Source organism: Carassius carassius, chromosome 48 (assembly GCF_963082965.1).
Source record: "Carassius carassius chromosome 48, fCarCar2.1, whole genome shotgun sequence".
NCBI lineage: Eukaryota > Metazoa > Chordata > Actinopteri > Cypriniformes > Cyprinidae > Carassius > Carassius carassius.
The window spans coordinates 12,731,043-12,751,465 of NC_081802.1; the positions used below are offsets into that span (position 1 = coordinate 12,731,043).

Genomic DNA, 20,423 nt, shown 5'->3' on the forward strand with positions numbered 1-20,423 from the left:
TACAGTAGGGCTGGGACAACGCGTCGAGGTCATCAATGACGTCGACGCAAAAAATACGTCGACGCAAAATATGCGCATCGATTCGTCGACCTGTTTTTATTTCTCTAAAAAACGTTTGCAAAACGTTTACCTTATGTGCGCTGAATATACGCGATGGCCGGATCAACATTCTGTCCAACGTTATATAACCAATCCAGGGGTTTTTCTGCATTGATCTTTTTTTTGGCGGCTGTCAAAGCCTTATTTGATCGGTGAGTGACAGTGACAGGGCGCGTACGAGAGAGAGCCCCGGCTGCGCGCGCACTCACAGTCTTCAAACAACACGAGCGCTTCTTGCTCTCTCTCTCTCTCCCTCGTGCATATTAATCAAAATCATTAAACACGATAGAAAAAGGGCGAAACACCAAAGTTTCACGCTCGCTCGCGCACTCAGTCTTCAAACTACACGAGCGCTGTCTTGCTCTCTCTCTCTCTCTCTCTCTCTCTCTCTCTCTCCCTCCCTCCCTCGTGCATATTAACCAAAATCATTAAACACGATAGAAAAAGGGCGAAACACCAAAGTTTCACGCGCGCTCGCGCATTCAGTCTTCAAACTACACGAGCGATGTCTCTCTCTCTCTCTCTCTCTCTCTCTCTCTCTCTCCCTCCCTCCCTCGTGCATATTAACCAAAATCATTAAACACGATAGAAAAAGGGCGGAACGCCAAAGTTTCACGTGGAGCATTCGGAGATTTTTTTTTCTCCATGACAGGCTGCTGGCTCCCACTGTTTATTATTATTATTATTTTTTTTGGAAAAGCACTCTCTGTATTAGCTTAAAGCCCTAAAGTTTACATTTACATACTGTATTCTTTCAATTGCTCTAAACAAGTATTTTGGGTGAACTTTTTATTGAATGCTAGACATCAAGTTGTTGTTATTTTCATCTGAAAGAAGAACTTTTTTTCAGTAAGCTAGGCCCTATGTGTTCAGTAAGCTTGTTTCAGTAAGCTATGTGTTTTCAAAGCTTCAAGGTTTTATTGAATGCTATCTCTATACAAGTGCAAAGTAATGCATTCTTAGTCTTTTATTTGTTTTTTTCATTCAGTTATGTAAATCAACATGTATAAATTGTTAATTAATGGGGAGATAATCGAAATCAAACCGGTCTGAAAAATTAATCGTTAGATTAATCGACGCATCGAAAAAATAATCGCTAGATTAATCGTTAAAAAAATAATCGTTTATCCCAGCCCTAATTTACAGTTAAAGTCACCCACATAAACGCCTCCATGCAGCATGTTCGAGTATGTACATGACCCACCACGTCACGTCTCCCACAGCAAGGCACTTGTAAAGTTTCACTTTTCCTCATTAATTCATCTTCTGACCATTTTCCCAGATCCTCAGCAGATCTCATTAGTTTACTGTACTGCCATAAATCTGTGTGAATCTACATTATTTTTTATGTATAATGTACTGTTTAAAAGGAGTCTGACATATTTTTTTTACATCTTTAAATTGATGTATATAGTATGTAGATCATATGTTGACTTGATGTAGATATTAATGGAAGCATTTGAGAGATTTCATATGCATTTCATTTTCATATTCTTCATGTGTGAGGATGTTTTTAAAAGATTTACTGTATATAGTTGAATATTAGATAAAAATGTTGATTATGTAATACATGAATAAGTGCTCAAATATGCCCATGTAAATACATATCCGTACTTCTTATTTGTTTTGTTTTTGTGGTTTCATGTCTAAAGAATTCCCATTATTCAATATTACACAATTCAAATTGTACAAAATGTTGCTTATTTCATATATATATACCAATGCACTCACTGTGAGTGGGAGTAAAACATAAACAAAATCTCTAAATATGAAGTAAATTAATTTGTCAAGTTAACTGCTGTTATAATGTGAATTGATTGATCTGTACATATTATTTCACTGTGTTGAACTAAAATACGATGATATTTTTTTTTTTAAATAACATGCTTCTTAATAAAAACAATAATTTTATTTTTCAAAATTGAGACTTTATCTTTCACAGAAAGTTGATGCTATTGTTAACTAAAAGTATTAAAATATTTTTTAGTAATTCAAATAAAGCTGCACTAAAATGAAATATTAGACTAACAGAAATTAACATAACATATTAGCAACTAACAGAAATAAGTAGAAATACTAAAACTGAAATAAATGTAACTAGAAATATAACCACAGATCTCAAAATAGCGGAAAACGACCTTTTTAAGGTCGAATTTTTAATTACCTATGCAATTTTTGATAAACTCTTTAAAATTATTGGGTTCTTATTCAGCTTTTCATCTTAACAGCCCCTCAGCCGCTGAACGAAACGAACTGTGATTGGTTGTTTGACATGTCGGTCAAACGGTCTCATTGGTGGGCCTTGGCCAATGAAAGCTGCCTTGAATTCGGTTTCGCGAGACTAGGTCAGGGGTACAAAATAAACTGATTTCCTTTCTTTAGGCTCTGAAATTGAGAAATTGCCCATCTTACGCAATTCTGTTGCAACAAGCTGCTGCAGATTGTCTCACCTGAGCTCCAGTCATGCTCCTGGAGTTGCGACACGGTATAATTACAGCATGACGAAACTACAACGGTGCTTCAGATCAGTGGTTCCTGGGAAACCAGCCTTTTCTGTTGATACCTGAACAAAAATGTTATCAATGGTCACCTGCAGGTCCTCATGATTTGATAAAGAAAACACACTGGGAAACAGGAAATGTACACAAGGTACACACTGCATTCGCAACGAAATTGATTAGTAGGCCTAATCTAATTCATACATATTAAACCATTTTAACATTATTAAAAATACACACTGATTGGCTGATACATTCTTTGCCACTGAATACACATTTTTGCTAACATCTTGAACGTTTAAGTTTCCTTTAGTTTAAGATTTGAGGTAAATTATCCGTTGTCATTTTTCAGCTTGGCTATAAAGATCACACAAAATGATATTCAGACTTACATTTAACCACTGATATACTGTATATATGACTGGATCGCTTATTGCATTCTAAACTGCAAACAGAGAAGCCACCGGAAGCGTTCGATCTGCAATTATAGCAGAGAGCACCACTGAGTCACATGCAAAACTCTGACCTAAAATCACCCGATTTGAAGCAAATCAGTCAAACAGGATTATAGGCAGGATAAGCGATGAAAACTTTTGAACACAATGAAGATGTCAACATTTTTCTTATTTTGTTGAACTTTTTTTTTTTTTCATTTAGTTCTGTCTTTCGTAAGCAACAGAAGATACTTGTATGTTTCCCAGAACACAAATGAAGTACAATTGACCTTGATCTTCAAATTCCAAAAGTTGTCACGCCCCAGATCTTAATGCATCTTGTTTCCTTCTGGAGCATTGGTGAATGTTTGAACCTTTTTTAATAGTTGTGTTTGAGTCCCTCAATTGTCCTCGGCGTAAAAAAAAAAGGATCTTAAAATCATACAGTTACTGCTGGAAAGGGTTCAAATATGCAAAGATGCTGGAAAACGGAAGATTCTGCAGGACCTTAAAGATTTTTTTTTTTTTTAAAGAAGAGTTCTCAGTTTAACTGGTCAGAATAAACAAGGGACTCATGCACAACCATCACAAAACAGAAAGACAGTCGTGGATCATCAGGTAACAGCACACAGTATTAAGAACCAAGGGTTCCCAAACTTTTGAATGGGGTTATTATAATAATTTCAGCTATTTCTTTTTTTTTTTTTTTTTTTTTGTCTTGTGGACTATATGCAAACATATTTTATGTAAAATATCTTACTCAGGACAGTACTAAATAAAAAATAACATGCATTTAGTATGATCTCTCTTATTTTTTGAAAATTATTCACTTTTTCACAGATTCTGCAAGGGGTTCCTAAAGTTCTGCATGCCACTGTACGTGTATATATATATATATATATATATATATATATATATATATATATATATATATATATATATATATTAATTGGTAATTTAACGCGTTAGATTAATTAATTATGGAGAAAAATAACACATTAAAATTATTAACGTGGATCATCTGCCATTTAATACAGTCTATTGATGACTAATATGAGGCACAACAACAACTTACTGTGTGATAGAGCCTAGAAAATATACCTAAAATTCAAGATATGTTGCAAAATGCCAAATGCCAATTTTTGTCTCATATTTACATCACATAGTTAAGAAATATCACACGAGCTGTAGGCTAAGTACAATATCCCACGAGTGCAAATGTCATACTCATCTTATACAACAGTTCATTAAGAAGTTAATATTGTGTTATTTTAGACACAATGTTGTCTGTTTAGCTCAATTTTCAACCAGAAGATAAAGACAAAGCAGAACTGTTCGTCCCCGAGCAACCCACAGCGGCATTTCATTTCTTAATCCATGTTTTGAACAAATTTGGTGAACCATTTGCCGCGTTGAACCATTGGCGGATGCGTTGGCTTTGATGCGGCGCTGCACAGACCGATCGGTGTATGACATCAAAGTACTGCAAAAGCGATTCAAAAGCACAAATAGCCATCTGCTCTCTAAAGCTCTTGCGGTACTTTGATGTCACACACCGATCGGTCTGATGGTGATGACCTGCTTCAAGTCGAACAAGCCTAATGATTCAATGAACCATTCATAAATAACCATTTACTTCTGAATGAATCAGCTATTTGAACGAATCAAATGAATGAATAAATGACTCGAATGATCATATTGATCATATGATTATATTTGAATTTGAAAATTATAAAAGGTCCTTATATACCTTTTGATCAATGCAATGCATTCTTGCTGAAAAATAATAATAATTAAATAAAATAAAAATAATAAAACTGACCCCAGACTTTGGAACAATAATAAAACTGACCCCAGACTTTGGAACAATAATAAAACTGACCCCAGACTTTGGAACAATACTTTATTTGATCATAACTATTCTTGTTGCTTATTCATAAATCTTTCCATTAAGACTCAAAAAATGCTGTGTAAATACTTTTGCTTGGTTTTATGACTGCGATATAATAAAAAATTGCACATTGTGAATCCAAACTGACGAGCATGATGATATGAGTCTGTGGGAAACCTGTGCTCTAGTTTTCCCTGTGGTAAGTGCATGATTTTATGACTTTATTTGGGGTTAATGAATATTATCACGATGTAGGGGATTTATTTGATCATTTTGACAGGTTTAAAAAGATGATGGTGTTTTATTGTTAAAGATACTGAGTTTTACAGTGATGGTGGAATCAGTTCACTGCCAAAAACCTGTCAGGGACTGAATCAAAAAGTTTCACCCGTGGCTTTTGTGTCTACAGTGTATGTCAGAAACACTTGTGGTCAGAATAAGGCAGTGAACGACAGACCTGAGATTTAGAATAATAAATGTTTTTGCACATGGTATTATAGATTTTGGGACATATGCTGTGGTAATACTCCACAGCTCATAGAATCTACAACAAATTCTGAGTTTGTTTGTGCACATTTGGTGAATAAATCTCATTCTGTCATCTGAAAGTTGAATAAATAAGTGTTCCATTTATGTATATTTTGTTGGGATAGGACAATATTTAGCCGAGATACAACTATTTGAAAATCTGGAATCTAAGGGTGCATAAAAAAAAAAAATCTAAATATTGAGAAAATCAACTTTAAAATGGTCCAAATTAAGTTCTTAGCCATGCATATTACTAATCAGAAATGAAGTTTTGATATATTAACAGTAGGAAATTTGCAAAATATCTTCATTGTACATGATCTTTACTTAATATCCTAATGATTTGGCATAAAAGAAAAATATATAATTTTGACCCATACAATGTATTGCTACAGATATACCCCAGTGATTTAAGACTGGTTTTGTGGTCCGGGGTCACATTTGTAATTGACTTTATTGAGTAAATGTAAGCATGACACTCTTTAAGATCCCTTTTAGATTTGGAGACTAGGCCTAAAAAAAATCTACAAACCAACATTTTAAAATAAGTTTCCTGAAGTTTCCAATAAGCCAACAAAATAAGTGTTGTTTGTTTGAAAGTTGATTCAGACGGAGTGTACCGTCACGGACATTTCCTTTAAGAAGATAAACATTTGCTTTGATAGATCACTTGGAGATTTCCCCTTTAAGTCTCCTTAAATGCTTCACACCCATGTGTATGTTTTCACATTCTTAGAAATGGCTTGGGTTCAACGTCCACCAGAAAAGGTCACAGATGGGGAGGAATTCAACGTCACCTATTCTTTCACTGCCTCTGGTTCCTTTTATGAATATGCTGTTAAAAACTAGATTTTCCAGTTCAGGCGAGCACGACGCACAATGCCGGCCATCTCAAATGTGCTTTATTATGTATAGAAAACACTTTGAATCATTCATTGAATGTTCAACATAGCACATGAGCTTTTCTTGAATCTGATATCATGTTCACAATGAATGAAACGTTGGCTTCATAACATTGGTTATACTATACACTACACTTTCTCTCACAGTAATGCCTCAGAGGTTGTGCTGGTCCATTTAGGAGTTACATTGGTCATTGCTTAAGACAAAGTGGGACAGATGCATGCAGCACTAGAGTCAAAGGAGTTAGTAGTCAGTGTTTAGGGTTAAGCATAAATGCTTAAGGGATTTACGGAAAAGATGTCTTCAAACAATTGGTACATCAAGGATATAGATGTTATGCGAAATACACCTTTTTAAAACAAAGTGTTTGAGTAAGCAAGGTTAATCGTTGACATATTCTAATGCTGGTCCAGGAAATCATATGAGAACAAAACTAAGCTTTGCCTAGAGATGTTTGTATATGTTGCACTTTCATTTGTGCTTGTGCGTCAGTGTGTGGCGAGGAGACTTGTGAGCTGGAGGAGAGCTGTCTGATGTGTACCACTGACTGTGGAGTTTGTCCTATGCCCACATCCATCGAAGTGGCCATTGTGCTTCCTGTGACCTTGTTCTGCGGTGGTTTTATCTTGACACTGGTGGTGAGAATGCCGGTTCAACACTTGACAAAATAATATTTGCGATGTTAAGAGACCCAGATAAAATGTGCAGATGATGTAATGGGACAAGAAACTTACACTGAAGGAAGGACTTGATGTGGGCTCTTTTGATTGGAACCAAATAAGCAATCAACTAATATTTTGGGAACCACAATAGCATCATGCATACAGTAGCAATGCCCTAGCAGCCACTAATGATACCTCAGTATGTGCAAGTTTTTCATAGGGAAATAATGTCCTTTCACTTGCAAAACTTTAATAGTTCACTATAGAAATTGTGAACACTATAGTTTGTTCAATCTCAATACTTTTGCATTTACTTTTTAAGTTTTGCATTCTCTCACAAAAAGTACTTAGTTACCCCAAGAAAGATGGTGTTCACTTGGAAAATGTTTGCGCCACTTTTACGTTCTCTAGCAAAAGCACTTTGTTCTTCTGAGAAAATTTCCTTTGCCTATGAAACGTTATAAACGTTGTTCAATTGCATTTCATTTTATTCAATCAGCCATCTTTTTTTGAGGCTAAAAATCAAGTTTATAATGTATTATTCTGGCTATAGTTGTAACATTTGTAATGAACCACCTTAAATGTACTTTTCCCATAATGAGGTGTTTTATCCCACCCCTCACTCCCCCAGTGGCTGCAATACCCAAAACAGAAAATGTTTTGGGATGAGAGCTGGAACATCAACTACAATAGTAAGAGGTTAGTCTCACCCACTGGCTCTATAAATAACAACATCATTAACATGTATTATTTCTATAAAAACTTTCCTAAGCCCCTTTCACACTGCACGTCGGACCCGGCAAATTGCCGGAACATTGCCGGGTCGCCTTCTGTGTGAAAGCAAACACATCCCGGGATTGATTCCGGCATTGAACCCGGGTCGGGGACCTAGTAACATTGCTGGGTTCAATCCCGGGACGAGCGCTGTGTGAAAAAAAGCCAGATCTAATGCCGTGTCGAAGTGATGATGCGCGTTATCGCGCGACTCTTTTACCGGCTGTTTTGAAGGAAGATCAACACTTGCGAAGAAAAAATATGTGCAAACTGTAATGAAGCAGAGATCAGTTAGTTCCTCACTTTCCGCGCTGACACCGATATCGTTCGCTTGCTTCAGTGAAAGTATAACGTGCCTAACGTTTTCGACTCGTACATTACACGTCACGCCCTGATGTCATGTGTCGTTACAGGATCTTTACGGGTTGTGTGTGAAAGCACACACATATCCCGGGTAATCACTGGCAGTGTGAAAGTGCAAAAATCTAGCGACCCGGGAACAATTCCTGGGACACTTTACCCGTTTATTTGCCGGAATGGCAGTGTGAAAGGGGCTCTAGTCAGTGATATTTAGTCTCACTGAACATTCTGTTTTGCGCCAAAAATGTGTCACGTTTTACCAAAATGAAATCTTGCTTTTTAAATATTTTAGCACTAACTGAACCTATTTTGTGGTGTTGTTTGTGGCACATGATGACGGGCACGATGAGTGCATGTGATGCCTGGGGAAGTCTCAAGGCTACGAGAAGATCCCTCCAGTGGATGAAGCTGTGGCCGCACACATGTGCCCAACTGTCTCTATTGGATGGAAGTCTAAGGCGATCCTCCCATTCAAGCCATGCTGGACAACTTCAGCTCTCATGGGGGGAGCACACGCCTCAGCCAGTCAGGCTGCTTCGGCACTGGACTCCATGGTGGTGCTTCAAGTGTAACAGGCCAAGCTCCTCCACGCCAAAGAATAAAGTTGGGCACAACCTGGCCACATTTAAGGAGTTGCGCAGCGCTATGGACCCGGCCCCTGCGCACTACTAAGGCCACCGCCCAGGTTACTGGATGTTTGATGGCCAGCTTGGTGGTACTAGAACGCCACATCTGGCTGAATCTGACAGAGATCAAGGATACAGATAAAAACTCATCTTCATTTGTCTTGAGTCGTATCAAGCCAGCGCCAACTCAGTAACCTGGTAAAACTATGCTGCCAGAAAACCAGCTCACACCACGGCCTGAACTCTGACAGCGCTCGAGCACTGCTAAGCCCTACCCCCTTCCGAAGAACTGGCATCTCAGAAGTGAGCCTGATGCACCAGTTAGGAAGAGGGGGAGGCTAAGTCTCACTCTGGCCGGACCACCCTACACATTGCCTCGTCTCGCCTTCCCATCACCCCGTTCTGTTCCAGGTGCTCGAAGCAATGTTTTTGTTGCCTGCACAGAGCCCAGCATACCACCCTGGCAGCGCGCCACCATTATAGCGGATTCAATAAAACACAAACATACTCAAAAAAAGAGCAAATTTCCTCTTCCACTGTTTATGAGCACCACAGTTCCTTACAGTGACTTAGTGCTCGGACCAATACAACCCCTCGCCACGCGGGCCAAAGGAAGGCAGGCCATCCCCGGAGTGTCAGAGCGGGGGTTGAAAACAATAAAACGAGGTTACGTACTGCAATTCGCTTGAAGGCCCCTGTTATTCAAACACAAATCAAAGGATGGCATCCAAAGATTGAGGAGAAACTGACTGTATAAGAAATGTGCTTTAGCTTACTCTGAACTCACTTCGCATAGAACTGCCACTAGGTGACGCAAAACCTATACAAGTGACAAACTTGGAGAAGAACACAAATAATATTTAATGGTACAAATTATGGGTTAATGGCCTACAGAGAGGAGGACTTCGAGGACATTGGCACCAATTTTCAATGTCAAGCAGTTTCATTTACTGCGCACCTGAAGTTCTGCTAGTTTCACAGCTGCAGCTGATGTGTACAGGTTGGAGAAATGCTTAAACCTTATGTATTTTTAACCATCTGTTTAAATTGCTATTTTTGTTTTGGCAGATAAATACATTTTTGAAATATTCTAAAGTGAATTTTAAAATCTTTAATGTTTCTCAACCAATCCGCTAAAATGTTAATAAGTTATTTAATGAAAATATTTAAAATTCACATATTCACTTCACTGTTCAATTACAAATAAACTGCCAAAAGTTTGGAATAATTAAGTTTTTTTTTTTTTTTTCGAAAGCTGCTTTTATAATCCCCAAGGCACATTTATTGATTAAAAATATTAAGAATTACAAATAAATGTGCAGACATACTGTGACAGGAATGATCCTGTTCTTATCTTCAGGTACGTGTAAATATTTTGTTTATTTTATGGATGCATCACAGAGGAGCAATTTGTTCTCAAATAAAACTCGGTCTCAATGAAGTGTAAAATAAACATTTGTCTTTTCTACCTCTCCTCAAGCTACTCTATTATCTTGGTGGAAACTGGCACTCGCAGTGACCTCATTTCAGTAAGTATACAAGGATCAGGAAGATTTGAGGATTTTTAGACCATTTTATAGGTGATGATAAGAAATGCAATTATTGTTTCATGAGCAGGAACAGGCAGAGTCAGTGAAGCTTGATGTCATCTGGCGCCAATCACTTCTCAAACTGAAGGCAAGGAAAGCAGACAATAATTGCCCAGATCCTGATGATTACTGTGAGGTTCGTATGGATGTACTGTAACTGATGTATGCTATTTACTTGAGCATATTTCCTTTTGCAGAGCTTTTCATTGAAGATCAATTTCTTCCTGATGCGAAATGTTTACTATGTCTGATTAAAATATGATAACTGTGGATAAATGGAAAAAAATTAATTAAATTAAATTTATGCATTTAGCAGACGCTTTTATCCAAAGCGACTTACAGTGCATTCAGGCTATTCATTTTTATCTATCATGTGTTGCCGGGGAATCGAACACCCAACCTTGATACCGCAATGCTCTACCAATTGAGCTACAGGACTGGAAAAAAAATGGAAGCACTCATTGTCAAATTTCACAGCTGATACAGAGATGCTGGAACTACAATGTGACCACGAGACCGACGTTTGAGCAGGTGAATAAGATTCTTGATAAAATGACACCCCCCACACAAGGTCAGCCCTGTGGAAATGATGATAAACCTGGTATGTATCTAGTCTTTTACAGTTATAAAAAATGTGAAATTATTGAAAGCACAATGAGCAAACAGTGACTGGACTAGAATAATTTGAAGGATTACATGCATCTGGTATATATTTAATAGTATAATAATAATAATCTAAATTGTTACCAGACAGAATACAAAGAGCATACATTATATATATATATATATATATATATATATATATATATATATATATATATATATATATATATATGCACACACACACAAACACTTCAATGCTTCAATGAACAAAGACACTAACAGTTATCCAAATGGTTCCACCTAGTGGACAATTAAAGTAAGGTAAGAGTAAGAGTTTCCAGGCCAAACTTGCATTTTTAAATATACATGCATGTATTATTAATATATTTTTCATTAATATATTATCTCTCTTTGTGTCAGGCATGTTACCGAAACCAGTGGCTGATGATCTTCGTCAGGGACGCACAGCAGAAGCCCAAAGTTACTCCAACACCACCGTATATTTCAGGCAAGCATAAAAATGAATGATGTATCTGAAACAAACATTTAAAGCCAAGTGACATGGTTACATTATATAATAAAATATTATGTCTTTCCGGTCACATTTCATCATCTTAATGCATTATTGAGAATAGACGTTTCACATTATTTAAAAAAAACGGACCCCAAACTTTTGAACTCTAAAGCGTATCATAAATGATTATCTTATATTAATTACTGGTATAAATAAGTGGATTTCCTCAATGAGCTTTACACCACATTTAATGACATCATCGACAACTATGATGTGTACAAAGTGGAAACTATAGGAGATGCTTGTGAGTGCTCCTTCCTTTGTTCTCCCCACTTTTGCATCTCATTACACATAAATCAATGAAAACCCTCTCCCTCCTCAGATATGGTGGTCTCAGGAGTACCTAAAGAGAATGGGATCAAACCACCAGCATGGCACTGGACTTGATCAGCATCTGTCACGCGTTTAAAATCCCACACGAGCCTCCACTCAGGTCAGCATGGCTCCCATCAATCACCAGGCTTTTCTGAACTAAATTACAATTTTAACAATTATTTTAAAACTACATCCTTTGAATTAGATATCCTTTGAATTTAGGCCCTGTTGTAGCTGGGGTGGTTTGCACCAAAATGCCATGATACTGCTTATTTGGACACACTGTAAACCCAGCGTCCCGCATGGAGTCCGCCAGTGAAGGTATTTGGGCAAATGCTGCTGTTTACACAGCGTCAATTAGTAACTGATCCTATCTGACATTTCCGGGCGAATGGAATCTTGTAAATATTTGCAATGTTTTGTTGGTTAAAATGTGATAAAATCGAACGATGGATCCAAATATTTCCCTTTCTTGAACTTCTGTGGAGATCAGAAGAAGATAAAGCCAGCCAAAAATCTCATGGGTGTCTTGGATCATTATTAAACAATTTTCAGACTTTTATATGTGTCATCATTGTTTTATTCATGTTTACAGCATTAAAGCTCCAGTGCAGTGGTTCTAAAGCAGATATTCAACACACACTTGGTGGATATGTGCGGATGGGTCTCTATGTGAAGGTTCTTTGCTTATCCAGCAATTGATTGTATATGTAAAGAAGCCATATAGAGTTTCAGTTACTCACCTATTGCAAAAATATTGTGTTCCCCCAAGAAACTTTGTGTTTGCTCGCAAAACTTTTGTGTTGGAAATAATGAGGTGGAAGGAAAAGCTATACTGTATGTTTCACTGCCTTTGTGAGCAAACAGGGGAAACAAACTGAAAATAACTGAAGGTCCTTTTAAGGCAAGTCATTTTACTCAGCAGCCATCTTTGAGAAGTCTCTAAGATGCACATTTTGCTAAAGTTTTGTGAGCACTGTATTTTTGCAAGCTAATACCATGTTTATCTGGATAATGCAATATAGGGTGACCACATTTTGGTTAGCGAAAACCAGGACACTTCGGCCCAGCAATGAGATACATGAATGATACTCAAAAGTTTACTCAAAGATGCCTTAGAATTTCAATACATTTAAAGTATGACTCTTCTGTATGGATAGAAAATTATTACAAAATACTATCTATAACCAAAGACACAAATTCAGATAAGTTTATCAGAGGTTGCTCAACATGTTTTATTATAACAAGTTAAAAAAATAAGGAATTAAATAATTATAGAAATAATGTCTCTTCTTGATTAGAAAATGTATAAATAAATTATAAATAACTGAAAAATACCTCTGCTATATTAGCAATTGAAATAATAAAAAAAGCTCTCACAAACTTACAAAAACTAACTAACTCTTTAGTTTTCTTCCTCGTTTCCCCCAGGACATTTTCATCCCTTTATTAAAAACAACTAGGATGGCCAGGACAGGATGTGAAAACAGGACATGTCCTGGGAAAACAGGACATTTGGTCACCCTATGCAATACTTCTGCGAGCAAATTTTTCCTTATGGAAATGCAAATTCAATGTCCCTTGAGGAAGTGCAACACCTTTTTAGCATAATGCAGAAGTTTCACAAGATATTGCTACATTTCTCTGGGGAATGCAATATGCAAAAGTTTTCTGAGTAAATGCAAAGTTTATTGTGGTAATGGAAAAATCTAGCTAGAAAAAGCAATGTTTCTTGAAACACAAAACTTTTTCAAAATAATGCAAATGTTTCATGAGAGACTGCTAGTTTCTCTGGGCAATGCAATAGATTTGAGAGAGAACGAGGTAATGAAAAGGTTTTGCATGTGAATGCAAAGTTTCTTGGTTGAACAATACTTTGTGAGTATTGCTCGAAAGTATAACAAGGTGATTAATTGTCAATTTAGTGATGTCTATTCACTGCGCACAAGCGAATACACACCTCTGCTCTGTTGCTCTCCACCCCCCCACTTTCTTTTTATATGATGCTGTCCTTCAGAGTTTTGTATTTCAGATGCACTGGGGGAGATTTACAATTTGTGACTCTTTGTTAAACAGGGGAAAGGCGAAATGAAAACTTGGTGGCTTGAGTCAAAAATAAGTCCTGCAGACCCCTTGTTTTCAGAAGATGAAGCTCTGGTGTTCCTGTTCTTGTTAGCAGTTAAATGTGCTGCAGTCATATAGATGCACAGTCAAGACAGAAACCTTGGAATAAAATGTGCAAACTGATTTGTCAAAAATAGATTTTCTAAAATAACTATTAGCTTTGCAGTGATAGATATTTTAGCACGATGCTATTAATATTATCAGTGTATCACAATAAAGTACATTACTTTAGAGTAACTAGCACATTTGAGTTTTTAGCACCTACATTGACTGCTGTGACGCCTACTGCTGGATGTTACGCGGGGGCGCGCATGAGTTCTGTAGTATTACAGCCAATGACAAGCCCTCATTTCTGTTGCATGGCGACGCATTTGCTTGTGAGTGTTTTCGTTCAAGGTTGAGTTGTCCAGAAGGCGCCTGCATCAATGTAACGAAGAGCATTATTACGCAAAATAACTTATCTGGAAAATATGTGTCAGTTCTTGCCGAATGTCGGGAAATGAAGCTGGTAAACCTCACGAGTGCGCTTGAATGCCAAAAGATACGCAGTGAGTGAACCGCTGATGGCATAAAACTTAAAGTCCACGTTTTTGTTAACTACGACATCTGTCTGTTATTACTAAATATTTAAAGATGTAAAAAAATCGCTTTTGTGGCGCATTATAATTCTGTGGTTTTGTGTAAATTCTGCGCTCTAATGCAGAAATCCTTCTATTCACCTTAACCTACTTTAGATCTGAACATGGTGTGTTCCAGGTTTGTACTATAATATTTACCTTCTCATGGATTGTATTATTATCGTTCGGTGGAATAATATACATATATCATTATTATTTTCTTTGCATTAATGGTTCCATGAAGACCCTTGAACATCTATGGGACCTTTCCATTCCACAAAAGGTCTTTATAGGGGAAGAAAAGATTCTTTAGATTTTAAAAATGTTTTTCACACTAAGAACAATTCTTTTAAGAACAGTTCCCTGAAAGGTTCTTTGGTGAACCAAAATGGTTCTTTTATGGCATCTCAGAAAAAAAAGGAAGAAAAAAACCCTTCTCGAAACTGTGTTTCTAAGACTGTAGTGATTTTTAACCAATGAGAAATGGCTTGTGCACTGATATATACGATCATTTTGTGTGAGGGACAGCCTTAATATGCTGCTTTTTAACACATTATGTCATCATAGATGTCACCATCATTGGTTCTCTCATGCTTTGTGACCAAAATGTTATGAACTCAAACCTGACATTTGGCACCATACTGTATTTTACTCGAGAACTTTGCTGCAGGGGAACAATTTATAATTCTTAAATTTTAAATCCTAAATTTAGGTCTGTTCTTTACAGAAATCTGTGGCTGGGCTTTATAATTCAGACTTTGAATGCTTTGCACAAGTCATATGGACTACAATCTTTGGGTTTTCACTTTCTTTTTTTGGAGAAAAGCAAAAGTGGTAACAGCAGGTTTGGAATGATGTGGGTGAGTAAATATTGACTATTTCTGGGCAAAATATTCCTTTTAAATCAGTTGCGTTTGGCGTATTTTTCAAGTTCTCAGCACATAGGAGAGAAAAGTAACAGATTTCAGCCGGTGCTCCAGATAACCAAAGTCTTTTGGGAAAAGGGAAATATTAGGCGACTCAAAATACTGTGGAAAGTTATTTTAAGCACAGGTTCACCTCCTAACCTCATTTAGAGCAGTATTCACATTCTCTAAGAACCGGGACCACATAGGCTTTACAACAAATCTTTACAATTAATAATGCGTTTTATGATTATGCTATATTTTATACAGCTAACTTTTTATGTTTATGTTTCTTGTTCCTTCCTAGAACATATAAGCTTTATTGACTAGAATGTCTCCTTCAAGACTATACTCGGCATCTGTCATGCCTCCTCTGCCTTTAAGCTCTTTCAATATCTCAAGCAATTTCTGCACAGAAGAGAATATTACTGAGTGCATTCTATACATCAATCAGGTAGGTGCTCTTATATTTACTTTGCAACTTGTCTTGTGAGTTTGAAGAGGATGAATCTAGTAGAAGAATATAAGCAAGAACATACCTGAATCTAGCAATTTTAATAAACATGCCACTCTTTACATTTACAGGAGTTGGCGTCCCTGTGCTTTCCACCAATTTTCCAAAACTCAGACAACATCCGTGATCTGGATGCTGTGGTTGCCCTAAACAACATATATGACTTGCTTCAGCTCCACCGTCGAGCTGTTGGAATGATGGAGGAGCTGGAGGTGGAGCAGCTCAAGTCCAGCAGTGACCTCCACTACCAACATCTCACCAACTCCAGGCTAAAAGTTGGGCTTTTTTAATCACACTTTTTTAAATTGCTTATTAGTGAACGAATGAATTAACAAAGAATTTTCAATGTTTTGTAGGACCAGCTTGAACTTTTGAAGAAAGAAAACATGCACTTGCACGAGCGAGAGCGTCAGCTGGAAACAAGTTTAAAGACTTTGCAGAACGGCTTAAAAGATTCAAAAGAGGAGGTATGAAAAACAAAAGAGGAAGCTGTGATTTCATGTACTGTTTTTTTCCAAAAATATGCTATTTTATCAAATATGCTTTTTATTTTAAAAGGTACAAAGGCTGCAGGGTATCATTGCAAGTCGTGCCACACAATACAACCATGACATTAAGAGAAGAGAAAGGGAGCACAACAGATTAAAGGAGCGCCTCAATCAACTACTCATTGCCAAAAAGGAAAATAAACAAGGTAATGTGTATTACTTAAGCTTATCTCCTAATACTGAATATACTGTGTTATTGGCATCTTTAAGACTTCTTATGCAGTAAACCAGTAATATTGTGAAATATTATTACAATTTAAAACAACTGATATCTTTTTGAATATATTTAAAAATGTTATTTATTCCTGTGATGCAAAGCTGATTTTTTTAGCATCATTACTCCAGTCTTCAGTGTCACATGATCCCTCATTCTAATAATAATACATGTTTTTAAGATGTTTTGATAATTATAAAACTTCAGAGGAATAGCATTTCTTTTAAACCAAAGTAGAAATCTTTTCTATCTCTCTTATCAGATTAATACATCTGTTCTGAAAAAAATAAATACAATTTTAAAGTTATGTGACAAGTAGCCAAGTATGGTGTCCCATACTCGGAATTTCCATTTCACCAGGGTGCACGCACACACACACACACACACACACACACACACACACACACACACACACACACACACACACACTGAACTCAAGGGTAGTTACAAAAAGAAAACAGCTTAAAGAAACAGTTGACTCAAAACTGAAAATTTGTAATTATGTAGTGACCTACATGACATTTCAGATCTTTTGAAAATAAGTTCTACTTTCTGTCAGGAATGGAAGTTTTGAATTATGTTGGAAGGTCAGATGGGAGGAGGTGTCTTTGGAAAACTGGAAAAACTGAATCCAGGTAAAAGACAATCATTTGGGTTGTTTGTTGACATTCTAATGGTTATTTCATAGTTCCCTTTCTCTATAATATATGAAAACTTTAGACATTATTTTATTTTTTTCTTCAGACACGAGGGAGAGATGTACAAAACTCTACTCTATGAATTTGATAACCGTCAGAGGGAGCTAATGGTGGAAAACATAGAGCTAAAGAAGGTGCTTCAACAAATGAAACACGAGATGGTAGGGGTCTTAAATTCAAAGAAGATGTGCCAAAAGGAAGAGAAACAAAGCAAAAACATGGATCAGGTTTGACCATGTCCATTTTACCCTAAACATTTTACGATACAGCTCATAATTGCTTGTTTGCACATGGTATTTTGAAAAAGAAAAATTTGTCATATTTCAGTTGACTCTGCAGACAAATTCAGATGATGATGAACCCTTGAAAGGACCTCCTGAGATGTCATGTGATCATGCTCGGGAGAAACTCACCAACAGCATTCGTCAGCAGTGGAGGAAACTCAGACACCACGTGGAAAGACTGGACAGCCAAGGTAGAGCATACCGCTCAAAGACTTTTAGTGCAAATCGGTCTTCTTTATTCTTGAGCAGCCTAATGTACAGAATGGTACTCATTAGACTTAAACACACAAACCTATTATAAAATAAATATACAAATAAATGTATTTTATTTGGTTTTGAAGCATCCATGGTGCAAGATGGAGACAGTAAAGAGATGATCTCCAAACAACTCCATGAAGATGAGACAGAGAGGCTCATGCAGGAAATCCAGCAGTGCAAAGAGTTTATTCAGACTCAACAACAACTTCTGCAAGTAAGTAGAGGTACAATTTCATTCAGTCATTGATGCTTAAAATCACAAGTAGAGCTGCGTTCTTACACTCTTAAAAAAAGGTTCCAACATGGAGTTTTCACAGCGATGCCATAGAAGAACCATTTTGAGTTTTCCAAAGAACCTTTCTGATGTTTCCAAGAGAATATGAAAGTTGCTTATTTTTACAGCAACAGCTAAACACATCCTGTGATGAGGAGACTGCAGCCGTTCTGAATGATTCCTACATGCTGGAAGAGAAGGAACGCTTAAAAGAAGAGTGGAGAGTGTTTGAAGAACAGAGGAAAAACTTTGAAATCGAAAGGAGAAATTTCACAGAGGCTGCCGTCAGATTGGGCCACGAGGTTCTGGCTTATACTTGGCTTTTACGGATTTCTGAATTCATCTTGATTTTAATAGCATTTTTTTTTTCTTATTTCAGAGAAAATGTTTTGAGGATGATCGTGCAATGTGGCTCAAACACCAATTTCTGAACACAACATTTGCAGACCAAATGAAACCACAAAGTCGCAGGACTGAAGAATTTTCAAAGCGTAAGTTTATTCTTTTTACTAGTTTAAATTATCTTTCAAATAACTTGAAATTTGTTTTTTGATTTTGCAGACTCTGGTCATGAAGAGAAACTCATTTCAATTTCTGGTAAAGTCAGCAAATCTCATCTTTAGTCCATCCACACCCATGGAAATGCTTGCAGAGGAACCTACATTTTCTTCCAACACCAGAAGTGTGACAGCTGGAACCAATATAAATTAGTTTGCATGTGAATGAAGTCTGCGAGTATCTAAATGAAGAACTTTCAACATATGGACATTAATATTAAACAGAATCATGTGCCAATTGTTGACTAAAGGCTGCTGAATCTTACAAGCCTCTTAATTTTTCATTTAGAAATTCCATTTGGTAATTGATTCATATTGCATTTTGCTAGTAGAAATGAACTAAAGTATTTCTAGTTTTTCATATGTTGTTGTTGTTGTATTAGTTTCAGCTTCTTATGGTTAATTTCTAGGTAGTTAAAATCATAGATATGTATAGGTAGATACCACATTCGAACACTCCAGACATGTCAACACGTCTGCCATCTTGGAACTGTATACTGTATGTCGTCACTCACACTGAAAAAAATTGAGTTACACAATGCAACAACATTGTGAAGCATCTGATTGTAAAAACAGCCTGAATGTAAATTTCTTAAACTTTTACAGGTAAGAATGTGTCAATTTGTGTTTTTAGTATGCACAGGTTTTTAATCTAAAGGACCTTTTAAATGCCTTGTTAGCTAACAGTTTGTCTTCTTGTATAATGTATTAGTATGGAAAAAAGCATCTGCTTAAGTCTTCTGCAGATAATATACTCATGCATGAGTAGCCTGAAACTACAGTTGCAGACCGTGAACTTGCTCTCGAGTATTCACTGACCGGCTTTAACTTTTCCAATATGTCAGACAGCTTACATATAGCAGTCCATGCGAACAGCTGTTAATAAGGCATCTACCTATACATATCTGGTTAAGAAAGGCATTGCTTTTTAACAGAGTTGTTACACTTTTTGTAACTTATTTTTTTGTTGTTGAGTAAAAAGTACAGTTACAGAATAATGCATTTGACAAATCTAGATCACATACTTTGTTCATTTTATTATGCATTTGCCTTTGAAACTACATTTGACTTATTTATAGATTTTTTTGAAGGTAATAGGTATACCAACATTGTTATTTAAATAAGCTGCAAAACCACACTGATGTGATATATTGTTGCATGTGGATAAAAGTGCTATATCACTTAACTAGACATAAAACATACCAAGGAAAAAGCTCTATACAAATAGTGTAGACATAGTCTTTCAAAATGCTTTATTCAATATTTATTCAAATAAAGAAACTTGTAAAGGCGTTAAATAATGACAGTTTAATTCTTTGAAAATAAAGGTTATAACCAACTACAACTGGATTTTAAATCCAATGCTAAAAGTTTAAATTTTGTACATTTAACGGTTTTATGTATTTAAATGTAACTTGTCAGCCGTGATTTAAATTTAAACGGTTTACATTTTTGTTCTTATTTGTTTTCAGATTTCCTTTGGTTGACGCATACACGCATTAACACCCATCACCTCAACTTTATCACACAGTGACTAATATCGATAATGGCGCAAAGGAGACTTTAGGATTTTT

General features: G+C 36.5%; 1 protein-coding gene across 3 annotated transcripts; it reads left to right on the forward strand.

Annotated features, from left to right (window-relative positions):
- The first annotated feature begins 14,240 nt into the window (after positions 1–14,240).
- On the forward strand, positions 14,241–19,117 carry LOC132131561 (afadin- and alpha-actinin-binding protein-like). Of its 3 annotated transcripts, none has more exons than XM_059543618.1 (12): positions 14,243–14,528; positions 15,424–15,956; positions 16,088–16,291; positions 16,373–16,483; positions 16,575–16,710; positions 17,338–17,413; positions 17,523–17,703; positions 17,804–17,951; positions 18,102–18,232; positions 18,421–18,594; positions 18,672–18,783; positions 18,854–19,117. In XM_059543618.1, the coding sequence occupies exons 2-12, from the start codon at positions 15,834–15,836 to the stop codon at positions 18,913–18,915; spliced, it is 1,458 nt and encodes a 485-aa protein (XP_059399601.1). In that variant the 5' UTR covers positions 14,243–14,528; positions 15,424–15,833; the 3' UTR covers positions 18,916–19,117. The 3 variants fall into 3 exon arrangements, 2 of the variants coding, with proteins under 2 accessions (XP_059399601.1, XP_059399600.1); XM_059543617.1 differs by having other exon boundaries at positions 15,810–15,956; XR_009428896.1 differs by having other exon boundaries at positions 14,241–14,528; positions 15,419–15,956; positions 18,421–18,783.
- Positions 19,118–20,423: the final 1,306 nt, after the last annotated feature.